Raw genomic sequence first — 23,431 nt, 5'->3', positions numbered from 1 at the left:
GTACAAGTGACAATAATAAACCAATACTAATACATCCTTATAGGTGACCAGAATTGAACACAGTAGTCTTAGTGTGGTCTAACCAGAGGTTTATAGAGCTGCAATATGACCTCGCGGCTCTTGAACTCAATCCCCCAACTAATGAAGGCCAACACACTGTACAGCTTTTTAACCACCCTATTCACTTGCATAGCAACTTTGAGGGATCTGTGGACTTGGACCCCAAGATCCCTCTGTTCCTCCACCCTGCTGAGAATCCTGCCATTAACGTTGTACTCTGCCTTCAAGTTCTTCCTTCCAAAGTGTATCACTTCACACTTTTCTGAATTGAACTTCATCTGCCACTTTTCGCCCAACTCTGCATCCTGTCCAATAGTCCAATATTTTTGTGCATTCTTTGATGAAATGGCCATGTGTAGAACAAAGTTGCTTTAATCACTTTAAAGGCTTCTCCTCAGTTAGCTAATAAAATGGTGGGTAACACTTCAGGGGGAAAAAAAATCACAAAATCCCCTGCAGTGGTGCATAAACAAGGGAGCTGCCAACATGGTCAGCTAAATGATTCAGGACAATGGCCCCAGGCCAGCAGAAGGTAGCAGACCCAAATGGTAAACAGCAGCTCCAACAGGAGCAGTTATGTTGAAAAAGAAGCGACGCCCAATCATGTTATGGATAGTGGGTAGGTGAGGTTCTGTCAAGTCATGTTCAAGTCAACATTTGCAGCAACTGTTCTGATAAATTCAATATGTTGCTTGTAATTGCTGGATGAAAGCACTGATAGACTCTAAGTAAATTCACTATACCAACTTTAGATGAAAGAGGAACACTGTGGTTCTGCATTGGAAGTGGGGGGAAGGGAGGGTAATGGTGGATTTTGATCCTTCAATGTGCCTAAAACACTCAAGGTCTTTCACAGAAGTATTAACGAAGCAAAAAAAGATGATGGCAGGCAACAAAAGCAAATACTTGGGCAGATGATCACAGACTTGGATAAAGAGGGTGGTCTTGAACAACATCAGAGAATAGAGGTTTAGAAGAGCAGAATTGTGGGAAGTATTTCCAGAGCAAGTATGGATTTGGATTCCAGAGCAGAGGAAGCTGAAGCTGAATGGAGCATTTAAAATTGGGAATGCTCAAGAAGTGAAAATTGAAGAAGTGCATAGAGGGATTTTAAAATCATGGAATTGCTTAACTGACAGCCAGTGTATATGAGCATACACAGCAGTGGTGGGTGAACAGAACAGACCAAGTTAGGATATGATCAGCAATGTTTTAGATCATGTTATTTGCAGACAATAGAATGAGATCAGCCCACAGTTCATAGATGAGATTTTTTAGCAGATAAACTGACACAGGGTAGTGTTAGAAAAGTTTAAGTGGGAAACGGCAGCCTTGGAGATGGCTTGGATGAGATGGAGAACAAAGACAATGACTTTGACCTTCCCAGTATTTAACTGGGGGAAGATTTCAATCACCAAGTCCTGGGCGTCAGTCAAATAGCCTGATAACATTGATGCTGGGGGAGCAGGGGATGGTTTTTAATGCACATGTGGTCACTGAGGACACGTGCATTAGGTTGCCAAGATTCAGCAAATAGGATAATAGGAAGGGGTCTTGGGGAGACCTGAAATTAACAGTGCAGGTGCAGGAAGAGACTGGTGATTCTGTGGCAATGACTGGACAAGTAAGAATCAAACCTGGGGAATGTAGTTCCATCTAGTTGATGGCAGTGGAGAGGTGTTGGGGAAAGATGATATAGTCATCCGTTAAATGATGCAAGGAGCTCGATGGGCAAGAAAGACTGGAGGATCTGTGTCATGATCAGTTGTGAGATATCGTTAGTGGGTTTGATCGGGATTGTTTTGATACTGTGGCAGTAATGGAAATCTTAGGTGCAGGATTCAGACATGAATTCCAAGAAGGGTGATCACCATTTGGAAGGCTCCAACACATTTCGGGACTGGTGGGAAAGGGAAGGTTCTAAAGTGGATATGTATGTCAAGGACGTTGACCCATATTGTGTGCCGTGTGTTTTCTACCATTGTAAATGCCCATGATAGAAATGGGCATTAGTTAATGTGTAGGGGAATTAATGGGTATGTGAGTGAGAACAAGTTTCAGGAAAAAGAACTGGTGCAGTTGCTTTGTTGGAAGCCAGCATGGATCTAATGGACCAGATGATGGCCTGTATTATAGTAAGAAAAACAGAAAAAGTTGGAAACAATGAGGTAATCTCTGAGGAGAGAAAAACAAATTCAAGTTTTCAGGCTAATGACCTTTCATCAGAACAGTCATCTGTTGAAAGTCATCAACTTTCAATACAGATACAAATATGATTATCAACTTTACTCAAGCCTATTCAGATATTCCTGATTCAGGCTATTGATGCTTAGTCTTTCGGTAAATTTGGAACTGAGGTCAATATATGTTTAGACACTAAAAGGACTTGAGGCACAACAGATTTCCGACTTAAGGTTCACAGCCATCCATGACTATATTGAATAGTAAAGCTTTCATGTTGTCAGATCTATTCCTATTTCAATAATATGAATACTGCCAAATCCTCCTGTGAATGTTCTACATCTTAGTCAACTATTTAGACTTGGCCAATGACTACTTGAGAGGGGCTGCCCTTTTCTGATTCTAATTTGGTCAAAACATTAGTTCCAGCAGTGGTGTGCACAAATGTGTGTATAACTCGTACGATAGTGTCTTGAGACAGCCGCCTTGGAGCAGTGTGCCTTTTACTATCCTTTGTATCCATCCACTTAGTGCTACCTGGTAATATGTAGCAAGTTCCACAAATTCAACAACATGGAAATGGGTCATGTGTCCCAAAAAACTAGCTTGTTTTCTCTCTTTCCCGGTTCTGACAAGGGGCCTTCCACCTAAAACATGAGCTCTTTCCACAGATGCTGTCTGATCTGTTGAGTGCTTCCAACATTTTCTGTTTTACTTAAGATTTGCAACATCTGTGGTTTGCTTTTGATTTTCACCAATATCAATTGTTCCTCCATGAGAGGAAATAGTTTCTTAGTATCTACCTTATTAAGACCCTTAATTTTAAATACCTTAATTTAATTGGTATTGTTTTATTATTGTCACTTGTATCGAGGTACAGTGAAAAACTTGTCTTGCATGCCATTCATACAGATCAACTCATTACACAGTGCATTGAGGTAGTACAGGGTAAAAGCAATAACAGAATACAGAGTAAAATGTCACAGCTGCAGGGAAGTGCATTGCAGGTAGGTGGACAATAAGGTGCAAGGCCATTACAAAGTAGATTGTGAGGTCAAGAGTCCATCTCATCGTATAAGGGAATAGTTCAATAGTCTTATAACAGTGGGATAGAAGCTGTCCTTGAGCCTGGTGGTATGTGCCCTCAGGCTCCTGTATCTTCTGCCTGATGGGAGAGGAGAGAAGAGAATGACCCGGGTGGGTGGGGTCTTTGACTATGCTGGCTGCTTCACTAAGGCAACGAGAGATATGGAGTCCAAGGAGGGGAGGCTGGTTTCCGTGATGTGCTGGGCTGTGTCCATAACTCTGCAGTTTCTTGCGGTCCTGGGCAGAGCGGTTGCCATATCAAGCTGTGATGCATCCAGACAGGATGCTTTCTATGGTGCATCGATAAAAGTTGGTGAGAGTCAAAGGGGACGTGCCAAATTTCTTTATGCTCCTGAGGAAGTAGAGGTGCTGGTGAGCTTTCTTGGCCATGGCATCTATGTGGTTGAACCAGGACAGGCTATTGGTGATGTTCACTCCCAGGAACTTAAAGCTCTCAACCTTTTTGACCTCAGCACCATTGATGTAGACAGGTGCATGTACACTGCCCCCTTTCATGAAGTCAATGACCAGCTCTTTTGTTTTGTTGACAATGAGGGAAAGATTGTTGTCATGACACCATGTCACTAAGCTCTCTATCTCCTTCCTGTACTCCAACTAATAGTTATTTGAGATTAGGCCTACTATGATGGTATCATCTGCAAACTTGTAGATGGAGTTGGAGCAGTATCTGGTCACACAGTCATGAGTATATAGGGAGTAGAGTAGAGGGCTGAGGACGCAACCTTGTGGGGCACCACTGTTGAGAATGATTGTGATGGAGGTGTTGCTGCCTATCCTCACTGATTGCGGTCTGTTGGTCAGAAAGTCAAGGATCCAGTTGCAGAAGGAGGTGTTGAGTCCCAGTTCTTGGAGTTCGGCAATGTTTGCTTGGAATTATAGTATTGAAGGCGGACCTGTAGTCAATAAATAATAGTCTAACGTTGGTGTCTTTACTGTCCAGACGCTCTAGAGCTGAGTGTAGGGCAGGGAGATGGCATCCACTGTAGACCTGTTTTGGCAATAGGTGAATTGCAGTGGGTCAAGATTGTCTGGGAGGCTGGAGTTAATGTGTGCCATGACCAGCCTCTCGAAGCACTTCATGATGGTGGATGTCAGAGCCACCGGTCGGTAGTCATTAAGGCATGTTACCTTGTTTTTTTAAGTACCGGGATGATAGTGGTCTTAAAACAGGTGGGAACCTCAGATTGAAGCAGGGGGAGGTTAAATATGTCTGCAAATACCCCTGCCAGCTGATCAGCACAATATCTGAGCACACAGCCAGGGACACCATCCGGGCCAGATGCTTTCTTCTGGTCCACTCTGGAAGACTGATCTTGCATCCTCGACGGTGACCACGGGTTCAGGTGCATTGAAGGCTGTTGGGGGTGGTTAGTGACAATCCACTCCCCTTCTGTTCAAAACTCGCATAGAATGCGTTAAGCTCATCAGGAAGGGATACGCTGTTGTTGACTATGCTGCCCAACTTTGTTTTGTAGCCTGTAAGCCCTGCCACAACTGACGGCTGGTCTGGGACTCCATTTTGACCGGTATTGTCTCTTGGCATTTCTGATAGCTTTTTGGAGATCGTATCTCGATTTCTTGTAAAGGTCAGGGTCACCTGATTGGAATGCAGCAGTCCTCGACTTCAGTAAGGAGTGAATCTTCTGGTTCATCCATGGTTTCCGGTTTGGGAATGCCTATTTGGTATACAGTCATCAACACACTTACTGATAAAAGTCCGTGAGGGTGGTGACGTACTCATCAAGGCTGGCAGCTGAGTCTTTGAACATGGACTAGTCCAATGATTCAAAGCAGTTGCATAGAAGCTCTTAACTTCTCTACTGGAGGGGATACTAGCAGGGATGGTACCATCTGTCCTGTAGAATTATGGTGGGATACCAATTAATTGTACTATATAGGAAGGACCATAAAATTCCATATTTAAATTAAAATTTTAAAAGAACTGCAGATATAGGAAAATTGGAAGAAAAAACAAAATGCAGAAAGCATTCAGCAGGTCAGACAACATCCATGAAAGAGAAACAAAGTTAACATTTTAGGTCTGAGACCCTTGATGTGTTCCATATTTGCCAATTTTACACATTTTTAAAATATTGTTGGATTTTCAACAATGCATGTTTGTGAGGTTTCTACTCTGTGAAAGTTATTATTACACTTCTATTTTTGTTGTTGTTCCCTCACAAACAAAGTGTTTAATTATCTCAAATATTTCAGATTAACTGCAGAAGCAAATGACATTTGTGGGCCTGAATACTTTCAGTGTAAATATGTTATGAAATTTCCTGTAGATTTCATACCAACAAGTTTGCAAAAAAGGAGAGGCATTAATAGATGGCTAAACTTAGCAACAGAATATGAGTGGATCTGCAGCATGTGCATGATTGGATCCTGTGATTTATAGTTGAAAAGACATGCCATTGGTTAAGTTGACTTTTACGCACTGTATAAGTTACAGGTTTTAGTTGCTTCAACACACCAAGCTCACACACAGGGATCACATTGAACTATGCTTTGACCCCAATCTTGTTGCTGACTTCAAATTGGTACATGCTTTGGTACAGCTACACTGACCCCCATTGAGATTTTTTTTCAGAGATATCATGGCTTGGATGGAAGCATGGCCATCTCCTAGTTATAGTGCAAGTGGACCTGAAGCTATAGAATCGCATTAAACTTCCATTTTTGGTTATTCATTGTTGATTAGAAGACTAGAAGTACTTACGTATGTTGGAATGGCATTGACCAGTATATTCAGAAAACTGTTCCCCTGTTTTATTGTGCTAAGGATTATCTTCTTAAAAGGGTAAAAGAAATGCTTTTGCACACGTATTCCAAAATAATATAATTGTCTGCTTTAATATTAGTCCGTCAGCTTTAATACTAGTGCCGTCGTCCAATTCTGAGCCTCTCAACATAGAATGTATTTTTTTTATATAGTGCATAGATTTTAACAGTTCCTTGAAGTTCCTGGGGGATCATTGGTGCTTAAATTGGCCTCACTCCTTGCCTTCCAAGGATGTAAGCAAGGCTGAAAAAAATTTGCTGTCTTTGGTTTCTGGTCCAGAAATGCTGGTAAAAGCATTCCATGTGCAAGGTTGAGCCACCATAGGCTCTAATCTGGGGTTTGCTCTTACCAGACAATATTTTGCTGATAGGAATATTGTCTGCTAAGTTTTCAATGCTGGGTAATGATAACCATTGTCAAACCCTTCTAAACCTGCTTACATATATACTTCAGTTTGCAACTGGTAAGTGTTATTCAGTTGGTTTTACTGATTGATTATTTCACTGCTTCATAATTTGCAGTGGTAATGATAGTGAATCTGGCATTGTTCAACATCATTGCACCATTGCATCAGCTACCTGGGTGTATGAAGTAAACATCAAAAACCAGTTTGTTATCAGTGATCCCCTGCTCTTGACAAGTCTAGGATTTTGCAGCCTTCTTCAGGAATATCACATGTTTATGATCTAATCTTGCTGTAAAATACCTTGGGTTTATTGCTTAGTTGCAAGTGAAATTTTAACAGCAAACTAGAATGAGAGAGAATTACTGTTTAACAGCCTTTCAAGCTCTCAAAATCTAGCATCTTGTATGTAGATTTAATTCCTTCAAATCTTATTTCAAAATATGTTTAATTTTTTTAAGGATTGTTTAATATTTCAGTCTCCACTTCAATCTTGTATGTTCTCATCTTTATTTGCTGCCCTTAAAATATAGTCCAAAAACAGTTTCATTTCAATTCTCAATGTGCTGTCTGAAAGAATTCGGCCATGTATTTGGCTGTTCAGGCAGTTAGATTCATATGCAGTTGCTGGAAGAAGAGTTCCTTTTGAACTTGCAGCTGACAGCAAACAATTTTGGAAAAGATGCACTGCACAACATTAAGATTACTGATGGAGGTCAGCAACAAGTATTGTTACTTTGGCAAGAAACTTCAGGCCATTATCTAAAGCAAGTGACTAAAATCCACCACAGCTATGCTGCATTTGAATTCCATTTGACATTCTTGAAGAATTTTCCTACATTTAGCCTATGTAAATTCCATGTCGAACACACTTGGAAGAAACACCAAAGTAGTAAGGGCTCAAAGCCCTCTGATCTCGTCATCTTCCAGGCAGAACCATTGTCTCCATTCAAATGTATGGAGTTGCCGAACCTGGAACAAGCTCATTCTCCACATTTTCCCGAAATATCTACTGGGAAATTAAAAGAAGTTGGTGCTGACATTTGGACTCGATGAAGGGTTGAAATGACAACAGTAAGGACTTCCCATTCATGCGAGAGGCTCTCAGATGTGTTTTAGATTATCATTTGGGCCCTCCCTACAAAGAAACTTAAGCAAATGTTTTATCCCTTCCTTTGTCCATTCACAGTCTTGTTTGCTATGCTTTTTCAAGATTCCAGCTTCACATTTCTCAAATATAGTTTCTCTCTATGTAGACAGAATGTCTTGGCTGTTCTGAGTTCTGTTTCCATCTTGTGACTGCAGAAATTTTGTGGAAGTGATGTCAGAATACGGCTGAAGAATATGGCTCAATGCTGCATTATGAAGGGCAGTTAGGGATAAGCATTAATTGCTGTCCTCATCAGGGCTAACCATGTCCTTGGAATGAATAAAACAAAAAAGGTTATTACTGAACATAATACTGGCAACAAACCTCTGCAGAATAAATGTGAATAGCCACTGTTATTAATGTAACATTCTGGAATAATTTTAATCCACCAATTTTGCTTTTCTTTTATAACTCATACCCATAACTGACAGTAAGGCAAAAATTGCATTTATAAATGGCTTGCAACTCAGGGATTTTCCTTCCTAGCTCTGGCTATGATAAGCAGACACACATGGCAGCCAGTTTTCATTCTGCAAACTCAAAACAGTTAATAAATACGAGGCAAAAGATAATTTTTTGTGTGGTTTTTGATTGAGGGCAGAGTGTTAGGGGCGGCACGGTATCATAGTGGTTAGCGTGACGCTATTACAGCGCCAGCGATCGGGGTTCGATTCCCATCACTGTCTGTAAGGAGTTTGTACGTTCTCCCGTGTCTGCGTGGGTTCCTCCGGGTGCTCTGGTTTCCTCCCACATTCCAAGACGTACGGTAGGTTAATTTGGTTTAAAATGGGCGGTGCAGACTCGTTAGGCTGAAAGGGCCTGTTACTATGCTGTAAATAAAATTTTTTTTAAAAATTGATCATTATCCCAGCCAGGCCCCCAGATTTGGAAGGATAGAATCTCTAATCCACATATGCTTCTGAGGATTTTGCAATTTAAGTGGACATAGTACAAAAATTTCACATGCAGCCCATTAAACCCGTATAAAATCCCAGTAACAGCAGTGGATTCCTGGGCTCTGAATAGCAATCCATTCCCTTGGGTTGTGCTAATTCCATGAGGTAACATTTTATTTAAGAAAAGAAATGCACAATGGGGGCCCCCCCACCAACCCTTCTCTCCCCTTCCCCAACCCCCAGATGATCTTCCTGGTCCTGCTTAATAAAGTTCAGGCTTATCTTTATGCTTAGTTGTTGATAGGTGGCTGAGCTTGGCTTGTACTAGATGACACTCAAGCCATACCGATACGTGCAGTTTAGTTTTGTGATGCAATGTCTGTCATATTTCCATAAATGCTGAAAACATTCATGGTATGATTTTAAAATCCTTTTCCCTCCATACGATCAGCTGCAAATTTATGTGCGTCATGACTTACACATGGAACAGGATCAAAAGGTGTCTTGTGCTGTTTTTTGTTAATGAAGTGCTGTGTCATGTACTCTGCTGAGGGCTGAAAATATCTCATCTCGATCCATTCACGTAACTGGAGAAAAACAAGGCGGGGTGTAGGATATTGTGATTACTGACAGTGATTTACTGACATAAATGCTGAAAACATTCATGGTATGATTTTAAAATCCTTTTCCCTCCATATGATCAGCTGCAAATTTATGTGCGTCATGACTTACACATGGAACAGGATCAAAAGGTGTCTTGTGCTGTTTTTGTTTAATGAAGTGCTGTGTCATGTACTCTGCTGAGGGCTGAAAATATCTCATCTCGATCCATTCACGTAACTGGAGAAAAACAAGGCGGGGTGTAGGATATTGTGATTACTGACAGTGTGCATAGGCGTTGGTTGTTGAATTAATACATAGCCGTTCAGTTTTGATGTGGAAAAGTGTTGAGCAGTGGAATTTCTTACTCTTCATTGTTGGGCATTACTAAATTAGTTTTAATATGTAGCAGGTTTGTTTTCATCAGTATCCATACTGTATTTATACTGTACGGTTCAGTGCCAAAGAGTTCTGACTTGCAGCCTAGTTGTTCTACAATCTATGGTGTGACCAGCCGTGCATAGTGAGAGAAGAGAGCCTTTAAACGGCTAATGCTATGCCCCATGCACGTCAAATGTAATGCGCTGAATTTGTCATCTCAAATTGATCCTATCCCTGCAGATCAAAATAGTCATAGTTCAAATATTTTCTGCAGGCGTGAGAGGTTTGAAGGACAGTATTTAAAATGTGTGTTCTCACCCATCAACTGCATGTAGCATGAAACTTCTCTAACTCACCATAATGTTTACTAGAACCATGGAAAAGTACGAGAAACCGGACTGCACTGGGATTAAATGGCACATCAGTAGGATTTCAGTCTTTGATAGCCTTAACAACAATTTCAGTTTCAATTTGTGTTGCATTGTTAATGTAAGTAAAAATGCTGTAAGGTTCTTTCCAGGAGTGTAATTCAAATTAAAAAAAAATGATACTGAGCTAAACGAGAAGATGGATGGTCCACTAGTACAGCTTGTAAAGTTGCTGCATCACAGTTCCCGTGACTCAGGTTCAGTTCTGGCTTCTGGAGTTGTCTGTGTGGAGTTTGCTCATTCTCCCTGCAAATTAGCAGGTTTTCCCTGTGTGCTCTTGTTTCCTCCCACGTCCCAAAGACATGTGGTCTGCAGGTTAATTGGCCACTGCAAGTTGCCCCTAGTATGTAGGTTGAGTGGTAGAATCTGGGGAGAGTTGATGGGGAGAATGAAATGGGATCAATGTGGAATTGCTGTAAATTGGTACTTGATGGCTGATGCCAACTTGGTGGACTGAAGGGTTTGTTTTCATGCTCTTTGACTTATGGAGCAACATCCACAATAGAAGATAGAACAGTACAGCACAATACAGGCCCTTCGGCCCACAATGTTGTGCTGACCTTTAAACCTCGCCTAAGACTATCTAACCCCTTCCTCCCACATATCCCTCTATTTTAAATTCCTCCATATGCTTATCTAGTAATCTCTTGAATTTGACCAGTGTACCTGCCTCCACCACCACCCCAGGCAGTGCATTCCATGTCCCAACCACTCTCTGGGTTAAAAAAAAACCTTCCTCTGATATCTCCCTTGAACTTCCCACCCATTACTTTAAAGCCATGCCCTCTTGTATTGAGCATTGGTGCCCTGGGAAAGAAATGCTGGCTGTCCACTCTATCTATTCCTCTTAATATTTTGTACACCTTTACCATGTCTTCTCTCATCCTCCTCCTCCCCAAAGAGAAGGGTGGTATGATATCCAGTCATACCACCCTTTTCCTATGTGACGTTAAAACAGTTCCTTTCAGTCCACTTCTTCCATCTCTGGAACTTTGGTTCTAATGTTTCCTTCTAGACAAAGGACTGAGAGATGTCACTGCCAAACAAATCTTTGCCTCTCATTTCAGCATGCTGTGTCAAAAGATAAGCTAGCCCATTTTCATCACCATATACATCCTATATGTGACAGATGTAAATTGAATGTGGCTTCTCTGACACATGTTTTGGTCCTGTCCTCTTTGGAAAAATATTGGAAAGATTTTTAACATTATCTCAACTGTATTGAATATTGATTTACAACCTCACCCTATCACTGCAATTTTTGGATTACCAAGGTAGAGTCTGGCCATTTATTTGTTTCCGCTTACCGTATGATTGCTTCTGCCTCATTAATAGCCAACGATCCATTTGCTTAAATGGAAGGATCCAATACCCCCTACTATTTTCAATGGTTCTCTCAACTATATCATGTTTAAACTTGGAAAATATTAGGAGTGGTACTGTTGATCCTTCGCTTAAATTTGAAGATATTTGAGTCCATTTATTCAATATTTTCATATGATATAGATCCCTTTCCAATAATTTTTCAATTTAGAGGAACGGAGTTGAAGACATAATATTGCACTGTTTCTACTGAGAAATTTCAGTCCAGTTTTTCTTTCTTTTGAAATTTTCTTTTTAGTTTGGTTTGTTATATTATTTACAATTTTTATTGATTTGGGGATTTTTTCTTTATATACACAAATCTTTTTCTTTCCTTCCTTTCATATTATATTCATCTACTAAGAGATCGTGAGATCTAAAGATTTTTTTTATTCTTTATGATTATTTATGCCATGATTGTTCTCTTGATTTCTTTGTATTACATGTACAATCATCGATGTTATATATTAATCTGTATTAATTTGGAAACTAATAACAAGATTGAAAAAGAAAGAAAAAGCATTCTGATTGGACTGTTCTCTCCACAACACCCTGACTGACTCTTTATTCACCCCCAGAACTCCACCCACACCCCCCCACCACCCACTAACAATCCTCCTTACGACACATTCTCATCAGCCAGGCCCTGAACAGGTTAAGCAGTTTAAGTTGACAATGTTTACAGCTCATTGTACAGGCTCCGCTAAAAAGGGATGAACAATCACAGATTAGATGACTGTTTTGCAGAATTTCTCATTTCACTCATCAAAAGTGTAGCCCCAAGCTTGACACTGAAATTCTCTGCCACACTCCTACTCTGTCCTTGGCTCCTATGGTATTCCATTGAAGCTCAATATAAACTTGCATCTTATCTTTTCACCTGTCACTTTACAATCTTCTGGACACAACACTGAGTTCAACGATTTCAGGTCATTCCCACTGTCCCCCTTTTTTGTCTGGAATGATAATGGCTCAGATGTTCTTGAGTAGTGCTGGCAGTTATCTTCATAACCACCAGGAAGCTTGGAACTCCTGCTCAAGTGTTAGCAAGTGGGGGAAGTCATTAACTTCCTCATAGCTGATGCTGGCAATTTCCTGACTGTGCTCTGACCCTGGACCCTGAAGCGGCAGCTTCCTGCAGTTTCCCAGTGATGGGTAATTTGCCCATAAGCCAGTGCTAGGTTCACTGGAGAGAAGCAGCAGTGAAGGAAACAAGGCCAGTTTCAGGTAATACAGGCAACCCCCACCTTACGGAGAGTTTCCATTGTTAGAAAACGGTCCATTTTGCGATGTTTTTTCTGTAACGTGAAGCATCATCATCTGCAAATGCAAGTTGAAAGAAAATAAATTTTGTGTCCATTTATTTACTTTTTATTCCCCATCTCAAATTCCTGGGTAGTGATTTGTGAATTCTGTGACGGCGAATTTCTGTTAGCTGAACAGCCATAACACGGGTTGCCTGTATACATATTTTGAAATAATTTAGTTTGCTTAAATATATTTTTTTTGTTTTAAGTTTTAATACTGTGGCTTATTTTTAAATTTTTGAAAGTCATCGCCCCTCCCAGGAACTTCAAGGCTATTGCTGCTTTTGTCTTGCATCATCATACCACTTTTTAAATTTAATCCCTCCTGCCTATCCATCCCCTACCCTTTCCCTTCTTGAATTTGTTCTGAGGTTAAGTTTTAGAGTGGCACATTAGGGCAGCTGGTAGAGCTGCTGCCTCACTGATGTAGAGACCTGGATTCAAACCTGACCTCCAGTGCTGTCCGTGTGGAGTTTGCATGTTCTCCCTGTGACTGTGCGTGTTTTCCCCCAAAGATGTATGGGTTGTTTCGTTAATTAGTATTGGTAAATTGCCCTTACTGTGCAGGTGTGTGATAGCAACTTGGGTGGGGTGGAATTGATGCGAATCAATCATAGAGCACAGAAACAAGCCTTTCACTGTGTCCTTCCCAACCATTGTACTTATCCCATTTACCCACATTTGGTCTATAGCCTTCCATGCCTTGTGGCAATTCAAGTGCTTGTCTAGATGCTCCTTAAGAAATTAGTGGGGTAAATAGATTGCTCTATGAGCCAGCATAGACTTGATGAACTGAAATCACTAGCTATTATGTAATAATAAATATAGACCAATGGAAACATAATGAGCTTAAAAGTTTGGTGAAAAAGGTAGGTTTTAAGGAATGCCAATGGAGAAAAGAGGAACGGTGGATTGGGGAAGAAAATCCAGAGTTCAGCACCTTGGCAGCCAGAGGCATGACGTGGTTGGAGTAATTTTGAATTTACTATATTTAATATATTGGATTCACCTTGTACAGTGAGCATCACATATTCAGTTTGATTGTGAAAGTTCCATTTGTTGTGGGAGTTGACCTTCTACTGAACTGAAGCATTGTACATGCAATATTGCAATAGTTAATGACCTGTTCCTAAACCCACTCACCCGAAAGTAACATTTGCACATGAGTGACAAGCCAATGTACATATATCACACTCCTCCTACACTGTGCAAATAGAGAAACACATTTACATTAAAAACGTGCACACTAAATTGACACAAGGCATGAACTTGTACATCTAGTTACACTTAGGAACTTATCTGTGCATGGTACAGTTAGATCTGCATCTTGATTCTTGGATCACAGAATAAAATGTAGGCTGTTTAGGACTAAGCCGAGGAGAAATTTCTTCAGTTAAGGGACTGGTGAATCTTTAGAATTCTTTACCCTGAAGGGCTGCAGATGGTCACTGGTTGAGTTTACTCAAAACTGAGATCAATAGTTTTCTTGAATATTAAAAGGAATCAAGGGATATAGGGATAATGGAAGCAAATAGTGCTGAGGTAGAAAATCAGCCATGATCTTGATGAATAGCAGAGCATTCTCAAAGGACCAGATGGCTTGCTCCTTTCTCTTATAATCTTATAATGTGTCAGATTTGTCTGCCTTTGCAGCACTTCTCATTGTTTCAATTTATTCTGCTTTTCTGAAGCTGCACTCGTTGAGAATTTCATAGTGTCCTCTTTTGAACTATCCAGGCACCCAACTCATTCTGTGATGCATTTTTTGGTGGTGTTTATCCCTATTTCACTGTGCTGGAGCAAGTGAAGAGAAAACCTGTCTGGTTGCCCCTTGTCATCATCACACTGGGGTGGTGCTTAAACAGAGTATACTTGCCTCCAAGAACTTTGATCCATTTTCTGGGTGCAGTCTGCAATAATTGTAGACACGTCTCCCTGTCATGTTGAGCAATTACACACCACATCTTTCCAAACATTCCCGCTCCTTTTCCTGAGTACGTGCACGGTAAGGCATTGTTCCAGGTCTGCAGGGCTTGCTAAAATTGTGTCTATGGGTGCCTTGCCCTATCACTGAACAATGTGCTGCAGTACCAATATACATCATAACCATGTTTCTAAATAGTTTGAAATTCACTGCAGTCTTCTGTCAACATCTGGTATAAATACTGCTTGGCTTTCATTCTTCCACACCTTCATTTACTTCCGTTGTATTCCAGTCATCTCGCTAAGCTTTCTCTGCATAATTGTTTCCTTCCCTGTGAGACATAGATGGATTGCAGCTGTCATTGTTTGCAATATTCTGCGTGCTTCTGAAAATATAGAAGGCATTGCGTTTTGTTGCAATTTTAGCACCAGACTGTTTCGATTGGACAAACCAAGCAAGGTTATGTGATTTCACTCGACAGTGGGCTCTTTTGTCTTCTCCAATCGTGACATTCCTTTTGACAATGTGGTCAAAAAATTAAGACACACTTCAACCCAGCACTGTTTGAAGTATTTCAAAGCTACAAATTTGGTGCATGAAATTAGATGCCAGAAGAGACCCAGCAAGATGTTGTAATTTGGACACTCCTGTACTGAGTGTTGATCGACAGATTAGTGTGTGGGTTAGCAGATAAACATATACAGGTCAACTAGTTATAGAGACTTCTCCTCCTTGCAGATATGTAACTTGTTGGATTCCCGCTGAAACTACTTTTGGCTTTTGTGATGAGATCTGAGTGAAGGAGGCACAGTTAACACTGTCACTGTTACCCCTGTAACATAGCATATTGCTGTTGAATTGATTTTGAACTGACCAAAACTCTTCCAAGTAATCCAGTGCTATTTCCATTGCAGTGTCAATCTTACCCACCATATTATCAGCTAATCCACCCTACCCCTTCGTGCTCTTTCCTGTTCCAAAATTACAACATTTAACTGGGTCTCCTGTGGCATCCAATTTCATGCACCCAATTTGTAGCTTTGGAATACTTCAAGGTTGAAGTCTGTCTTTAATTTTTTTGACCACCTTGTCAAATGGGACATTAAGTGCACGATTTGTTTAAGAAGTTAACTGGAGTCACATAAGTGTACAAGACCATTTCCATGAATGGTAAGCTTTCTTTTGATCAAGGATCACTGCATTTTGTCATTTGGCAATTTCACCTGTAACTTGGCTTTGAAGAATACATCCAGTCCCTTTTGACACTGTTAAATGCCAATTGTTTCCATTGTATTTACCAATTTTTCTGTTGTACTTGTCTGTGCATTTCTGCCATCTCATCTTGAGCCCCATTTAACATGTGCTGCCCCTTCAGTATTGAGAGATTTATCCTTCCTTCTGTTTTGCCATGTTTTCTTTAAGTCATGGACTCACCATCCCACTGACACAATGCAAACTCTGAACAGATTACCATCCTTGCTTACCGTCAGTGTATAAGCAGTTCTGTTCCTGAGAGCTGTTTGTAACTTTAATTTTTTGTAAGTTGGAAATGAACAAAAAACAGTGTGTGGGAGAGGATCACAGACACAGCTGTGATGGGAGAGTAGGCAGGCATGGGAAGAGTGGCCATCAGCCTCACTGACTCAGCGAGTGAGTCTGTCAGCATTACCAGTTCTGCTCCACTCAACCCAGTCCTCAATTGTTGTGGCTTGTTTGTATGAACTGGTGTCTGTAAGTCGAGCGTTCATAACCCGGGGAGGGCCTATAGTGTATTGGGGGGGGGGGGGGGTTTATGTACTCCTACCTGTTGTACAATGAACTCCTATGTTCAATTTTCCAATTTCAGATAACCCTTGCTTCCTGTGTTTTCCCCCCTCTCTCTCCCCTTCCGATCTGTCTCCAGTCCTATTATTGTTCCCTTTCCCATATCCCCACTCCAGCCTCCCCAATCACCCATTTTCACCCCCTCCCCCCTCCTGGCTCCATCCACCTACTGCCCCTGTACTTCGCCAACCAGATCAACTGCCCCCATCTGGTTCGACTTGTCCTTCACCTCTCCCCCTAATGGTTCCCATTGTCACCTTCCTTACTTATCAGATTCCAGCACTAGTAGCCTTTGTGTTCCCTCTTATCACCCCCCCAGCAGCTGTCTCCACCTTCACCCCCACATCTGACTCTATCTGCCCTATTCTTTTCCTTGTGCTAATTTTTATGACTTATAGTAATTCTTATGTACTTACAGTAATGTTTATGTCTTTGTCTTGCACTGTGCTACTGCTGCAAAACAAATTTCACGACATATGTCAATGATAATAAACCTATCATATGTCTGCTTTCACCTATCACGCACCTTCCTCAGTACCCCAGCTCCACGCTTCCTCAGTCCACCTGATGGGCCCCCATCTCACCCCTCCTCTGTTCCTCTTTATACTGGCTATATCTTCCCTCTCCACTCTCAGTCCTGATGCAGGGTCTTACCTGAAACATCAACAATTCTTTTTCTCCCGCAGATGCTGCGTGACTCCTTGAGTTCCCCAGCAGTTTGTTTTTTTGCCCTTGTACTCCTCCTCTCGTTGAGTATGATGTTATTCAGACCAGGAGCGTCAAGGAAAGATTTATTAGGTGTGGCAAATTGCTCAAGTGAATTGAAACATGATGCATATAATTTTGCAGTAGGACACTAGCAACCCTATCTACAGCTAATATATACAAGCTACAAACCAATCCACACATACCACATTTGGAGGCAAGCATTGTTAACAAGCCAGGGAGGGGTGAGACTATGATAAGATTCTTAAGATCAAGGCATTGTTAAACTGGGAACCAATGTAAGGAACAGTTGAACTGAGCCATGCAGGTTGGGTCAAGGTCAGCAAAACGTTTATGTAGGGAAGACTGAGGGTGGCTGGCCAGTTTCAGCAGCATATGAACTGAGTCAAATAATGTTAGAGTTTGAAATATGATGGTTTGGATATGTGGGTCTGAAACTCTGGACCAAATAAGGCATCAAAGTTGTGATAATTCTTTGATTTGCTAGGGGAAGGGATAGAGTTTGTGTCCAGGGCACATAGTTGGCGATAGAGAACAGTGGTGATGGCTTCGGTCTTCCCTGTGTTCATTTGGACAGAATTTTTGCTTGTTCGATATTGGAATAATCTGACGTTTTAGAAACTGTGGAAGGGTCAAGAGGTGATTGGGGTGAGGTAGAACTGAGAGGTCTGTGTACACAGAATTTTTGTTTTTATATATTGCTCCAAGAAGTAACAAGAAATAAGAAAAGGTGAGGATACCTTCTTGGGGGAACACAAGTAGTAATGGTGCAGGAGTGGAAATAGAATTAATCACAGGTGTCTATTGGGCTATGATTGAGGGATAAGAATGGGGCTAGAGGTACGCAGCCCTGCTCAGTAGAATGGCAGTGGAAAAGCCTTGGAGAAGATAATGTGGTTAACATTGTCAAGGGTTGTACACAGAAGAGCAAAGGGTGATAGATCATTTTAAAGAAATAATTAATATTACTCTATGCTGAAAATGTTTAGTATTATCTCATTTACTTTTCAACTGGTAAGCCAGTAGCCAGAGTCAGAGTTCTTAATTAACTATTCCCAACAAATTTTGGGTCCTATTTTTCCTGTTGGTACTCATTAGGAATAACTAGGGAAGATTTTGGCGAGACCAGGCCAATTTTCACTGAGAACATAAATAACTTGCATCAGCAAGCGAGTTGATTAGAGATGTAACAAAGCCAAGTTCCATCTGGGCTATCCCTCATCCAACGCCTTCTCATTCCAGTAAGTTGTTGCTGAAAGTTGGGGGTAGGGTGACTTTCTTCCCTTCCTGCTGACACATTGATGAAACTAAATGTAGTGGTGCCTTGCAACAAGTTTTCTTTACTAAACATTCATGCTTCCTGTCACGCTATCCTAAGTTCATACAGCAGCCCCCCCCACCCCTGCATTTGTACTCTAAAACCTCTCATTATGTTCCTTTTGAAAATCAACTTCTTGAAACGTTTTTCAATCATTAGTCTTTGTATCTCCTAATGCAAATGATACTGCTGTGAAGACTTCAATATGTTGAAGACATATATAATACAACCAACTGACTGAGCACAGACCATAACCTAGCTGCTCTGGATGGCCAGCTACACACTTCCCTTTCCTACAATGAAGGAAATCTCAATAGTTTGAATCCTTTAATTGCTCACACTGGAGATCTCCCATTTGTTTATTCTGTCATTTTGCTAGTCCAACTGTTTGTACTGTTGTGTGTGGTGAGCTTTCTAATACTGAGGAGAAAGAAACCCACATCATATCTTCAAACTTGGCCTTCTCACCCAAGCTGCCAAGTCAAGAAGGTTGCAAGAAAGAAAAGGTGGGTGGAATATATAAATATTCTTGTTTCATATAAGGCTTTTTGTCACACACAGGGAGGAAACAATGCTGGCCACACTGTGGTAGTGGATTCTGTTGAATATGACTTCCATCTTTTACCCAGTGGAATCATCAATCCCAATGTCATTGCATTCATTGGTAAGTTTTCATTTTTGTTTTGCTTGCAGTATATGAGACTATAGTGAACCAAACCCAAATTGCTCATCATTTTCCGTTTTGTTTTGGGAGTTTCTTTATTAGGCACTGCTGAAGAGATGGACTTTTATGTATCATCAGGGGAAAATCTGAAGTTTTTCTGTGACCTGTAGCAGAATTTCCCTTGACTAAAAGGAATTTAAGGCCTCTATTGGTTACATGTTCCACTCGGTAGTTTGTAGCTGTTGCTCAGTAGTTTGTGGACACTAGCTTTTTGGCAGGTAGTTGAGACCTTTTTTGAACCTTAGATAATTTCCCTTCTGCTCTCTGGTCATCCACCAGAAACTGCACACAGTCATAAAAACACAAAATGTTGGATATACTCAGCAGAACTAGTAACAGTAACAGAATTGCTTCCTCACTGGCCACAGGAGTAGTGCCAGATGATTGGAAGGTGGCAAATGTTGTTCCTTTGTTTAAGAAGGGAAGTAGGGATAACCCTGGGAATTACAGACCAGTGAGTCTTACTTCAGTGGTGGGCAAATTACTGGAAAAGATTTTTGGAGACAAGATTTATGGGCACTTGGAGAAGCATAGGCTGACTAGGGACAGTCCCCATAGCTTTGTGAGGGGCAGGTCATGCCTCACAACCCTGACTGAATTCTTTGAGGATGTGACAACATCGATGAAGGTAGAGGAGTGGATGTGATGTACATGGATTTTAGTAAGGCGTTTGATAAGGTTCCTCATGGAAGGCTTATTCAGAAAGTCAGGAGGCATGGGATCCAGGGAAACTTGGCTGTATGGATTCAGAATTGGCTTGCCCATAGAAGACAGAGGGTTGTGGTAGATGGAGCGTATTCTGACTGGAGGTCGGTGACCAGTGGTGTTCTGCAGGGATCTGTTCTGGGACCCCTGCTCTTTGTGATTTTTATAAATGACTTGGATGAGGATGTGGAAGGGTGGGTTAGTAAGTTTGCTGATGATACAAAGGTTGGTGGTATTGTGAATAGTGTAGAAGGTTGCTGTAGATTACAATAGGATATTGATAGAGTGTGGAGCTGGGCTGAGAAGTGGCAGATGGAGTTCAACCTGGATAAGTGTGAAGTGATACACTTTGGGAGATCAAACTTGAAGGCAGAATACAAGGTTAATGGAGGAACAGAGGGATCTTGGGGTCTACGTCCATAGATCCCTCAAGGTTGCCGCACAGGACGATAGGGTTGTTAAGAAGATGTATGGTGTGTTGGCCTTCATTAGTCAGGGTATTGAGTTCAAGAGCTGCGAGGTGATGTTGCAGCTCTATAGAACTCTGGTCAGACCACGTTTGGAGTATTGTGTTCAGTTCTGGTCGCCTCATTATAGAAAGGATGTGGAAGCTTTAGAGAGGGTGCAGAGGAGATTTACCAGGATGTTGCCTAGATTGAAGATCATGTCTTATGAGGATGGGTTGAGCAAGCTAAGACTTTTCTCTTTGGAGAGGAGGGGGATGAGAGGTGACTTGATAGAGGTGTACAAGGTGATAAGAGGCATAGATCGAGTGGACAGTCAGAGACTTTTTCCCAGGGTGACAATGGCTAACATGAGGGGACATAATTTTAAGGTGATTGGAGGAAGGTATAAGGGGGATGTCAGGGGTAAGTTCTTTACACAGAGAGTGGTGGGTACGTGGAACGCACTGCCGGCAGAAGTTGTGGGGGCAGATACATAAGGGACATTTAAGAGACTCTTAGATAGACACGTGAATGATAGAGAAATGGGGGGCTATGTGGGAGGGAAGGGTTAGATAGATCTTAGAGTAGGATAAAATGTCAGCACAACATTGTGGGCCAAAGGGCCTGTACTGTGCTGTTATGTTCTATGTAATTACTATTCAGTTAGAACACACAGAACAGTACAGCACAGTCGTTTCCTTTCTCTCGTTTGTATCCTGTATCATGCAGAGACAACACAATCACTTTTTTAAATTGAATCTACTTGGGGAGTACAGAATTGCTATGGAGGAAATTTTGGATTTGTTCTTTCAGTCCAAGTTTAAAATTATTCTGTAGATGTTTTTAAGAGTAATATGACGTAATATCAGGGCTGTAATTTAAGTACTTGCTGTCAGAATTAGTAGTGCACTGAAAGTTTTACATTTCTGCTGAAGTGAGGCATTTGGACAAGGTGGAATGGAGGCTTTAGAACTGGATTTGGGAGAGTGAGCCATACAAACTGACATTTATGGATTTCCAGCTTCCCACATTCTCATCGAGTAGAAGTGAGTTTGTAAGAAGGAAGAGTAATAGGTTGTTACTGGAACATCGCAAATCTAAATGAAATTCTCTTTCTAAGAGCCATCAAAGGCATGACAACCCATTGATCTTCTGTGCTGTATCGTACTATGGGGTCAGACAATTTGATTTCTAACTGCAGCCAACAGCAAGACGGTTGCATGTATGCTGCTGTTTTCAAACTGTGGTAGTCGATGTTTAGTAATTAGATTGTACAAATATTTCATTAATCCTAATAAATAGCTCTCAGGCTGTCAAAGCAGATCTTTTATCCAGCACTTTGAAAATACATGTGGCACACGGGGTAATGTATGTGTGCAATGATCTTTAATTTATCATCTGAAATTGTTGCCATCAATACCAAAATCAGTGGGGAAATCAGTATGCAGCAGTATTATGTTGTCTGCTCTCCCTTTCTGAAAGGTCTATACAGAAGGATTCCTGTTTTTAAAACAAACTGCAAAGTTGTCATTAAATACTTTTTTTTCACAAACCTGCACAATATTGCTTTCTGTTGAAATCCAAGTTGAATAATGGCCTTTATACATCCCATGTGTATAAAAGATTTAGATTGTAAGCCTCATTAAGCTGATAATGCTTTAGTTATTTGAATATTGTGTGAGCAGCCTGGAGCTTCTGCAGGTGTGTAGTCTTCCTATCTTAAAGAAAAACTTTTATTCTACAATTGACTGTGGAGAATGTGTTTATAAAGGTTATTGCAGTAAGTTCCAACTGGAGATTATGATAGTATGACATTTCGTGGCCATCATTACCTTGAGTATGCATTTTTGATTTAATAGAGTTTAATGCTCCTGACTGCATGTCCTTTATTTGTCTCCTGTAATATTTGTGTGAATGAGCTGCTTGTATTGTTTCTTAATGCAAAGTGTTTATTTAATGACTGGAATAATAAAATATTTAAAAGGTGGTACCGGATGTACAGGTGAGATGAGCTCAGTTTAAAAAGAGAAATGTTCTAGTTCAAGCCATCAAGTACTGCTTGAGAATTCACCCTTGAGCCTCAATTACTTTTCTTTCTTGCAGTAATGTAAGTATTTTTAGGTAGTCATAGAGTTGTATAGTACAGAAACAGGCTATTTGGCCCAACTTGTCCATGCCTTTTTGTCCCAATGCCTTTTAAACATTGTAATTGTACCTGCCGCTACCACTTCCTCAGGCAGCTTGTTCCATATAACTACCACCCTCTGGAAAAAAATTGTCCATCAGATCTCCTTTAAATTTTCCCCCTCTCACCATAAACCTGTGCCCTTTAGGCAAAAGACCACCCTATCTATGCCCCTCAAATTTATAAACTTCTATAAGGTCACCCCTCAATCTCCTATGTTCCAGGTCTGATGCGCAAAGTTATGGAAAAGTAAATAAGCAATTTTTTTTTGTTTATTGCTGCCTACTTAGTCAAATTGAGAAGGCAATAATTTACACCAATATATCTGGACACTGCACTCTCTACGTGATTGCCACAGGCCAATCCCCCTTGACAAGATGAGCTTTGTCCTCTGTGGGAACTTATCCAGAACTAATAGAAGTGTTTCTCAAGGAAAAGCTAATCAATAACTAGAGACAGGTAGTTGAATACGTGTTTTGATTCAACAATGTTAATTTACACAGAGCTCATTTTCTTTCTTTTCATTTTATTTTTTTAATATTATTATGATTTGGGAGTTGCTGGCAAGGTCAGTATTTATTGCTCATTGTGATGTAGCTGCTTCCCCCAGTACTGTTGGGGAGGGAGTTCCAAGATTTAGATCCATTGATGAAAAGGACTGGCAGTATACTTACAAATTAGGATGGTGTGCAGCTTGGAGGGGACGTGGAGTTGGTGGTGTTCCTATGTACCTGAAGCCCAAGTTCTAGAGTCATACAGCACAGAAACACCTCCTTCAGCCCACCAGGTCCATGCTAACCATGAATTACTCATCTACACTAATCTCATTTACCAGTACTGGATCAGTAGCCTTCTATGCCTTAGTGATTCAAGTGCCTGTCCAGGTACTTTTTAAATGTTGTGAGAGTACCTGCCTCGA

At 40.9% G+C, this 23,431-nt stretch overlaps 1 protein-coding gene across 1 annotated transcript in view; it reads left to right on the top strand.

Moving 5' to 3' along the window:
• adss2 (adenylosuccinate synthase 2) overlaps positions 1-23,431 on the top strand; it is a 98,937-nt gene that overhangs the window by 35,196 nt on the left and 40,310 nt on the right. Inside the window, exon 2 of the mRNA XM_052012962.1 lies at positions 19,014-19,116. Coding sequence (XP_051868922.1) covers positions 19,014-19,116 — 103 coding nt within the window. The remainder of the gene's footprint in view (positions 1-19,013; positions 19,117-23,431) is intronic.

Source organism: Pristis pectinata, chromosome 3, assembly GCF_009764475.1.
Source record: "Pristis pectinata isolate sPriPec2 chromosome 3, sPriPec2.1.pri, whole genome shotgun sequence".
Classification (NCBI taxonomy): Eukaryota; Metazoa; Chordata; class Chondrichthyes; order Rhinopristiformes; family Pristidae; genus Pristis; species Pristis pectinata.
This window is presented reverse-complemented; position numbering and strand designations above follow the sequence as displayed.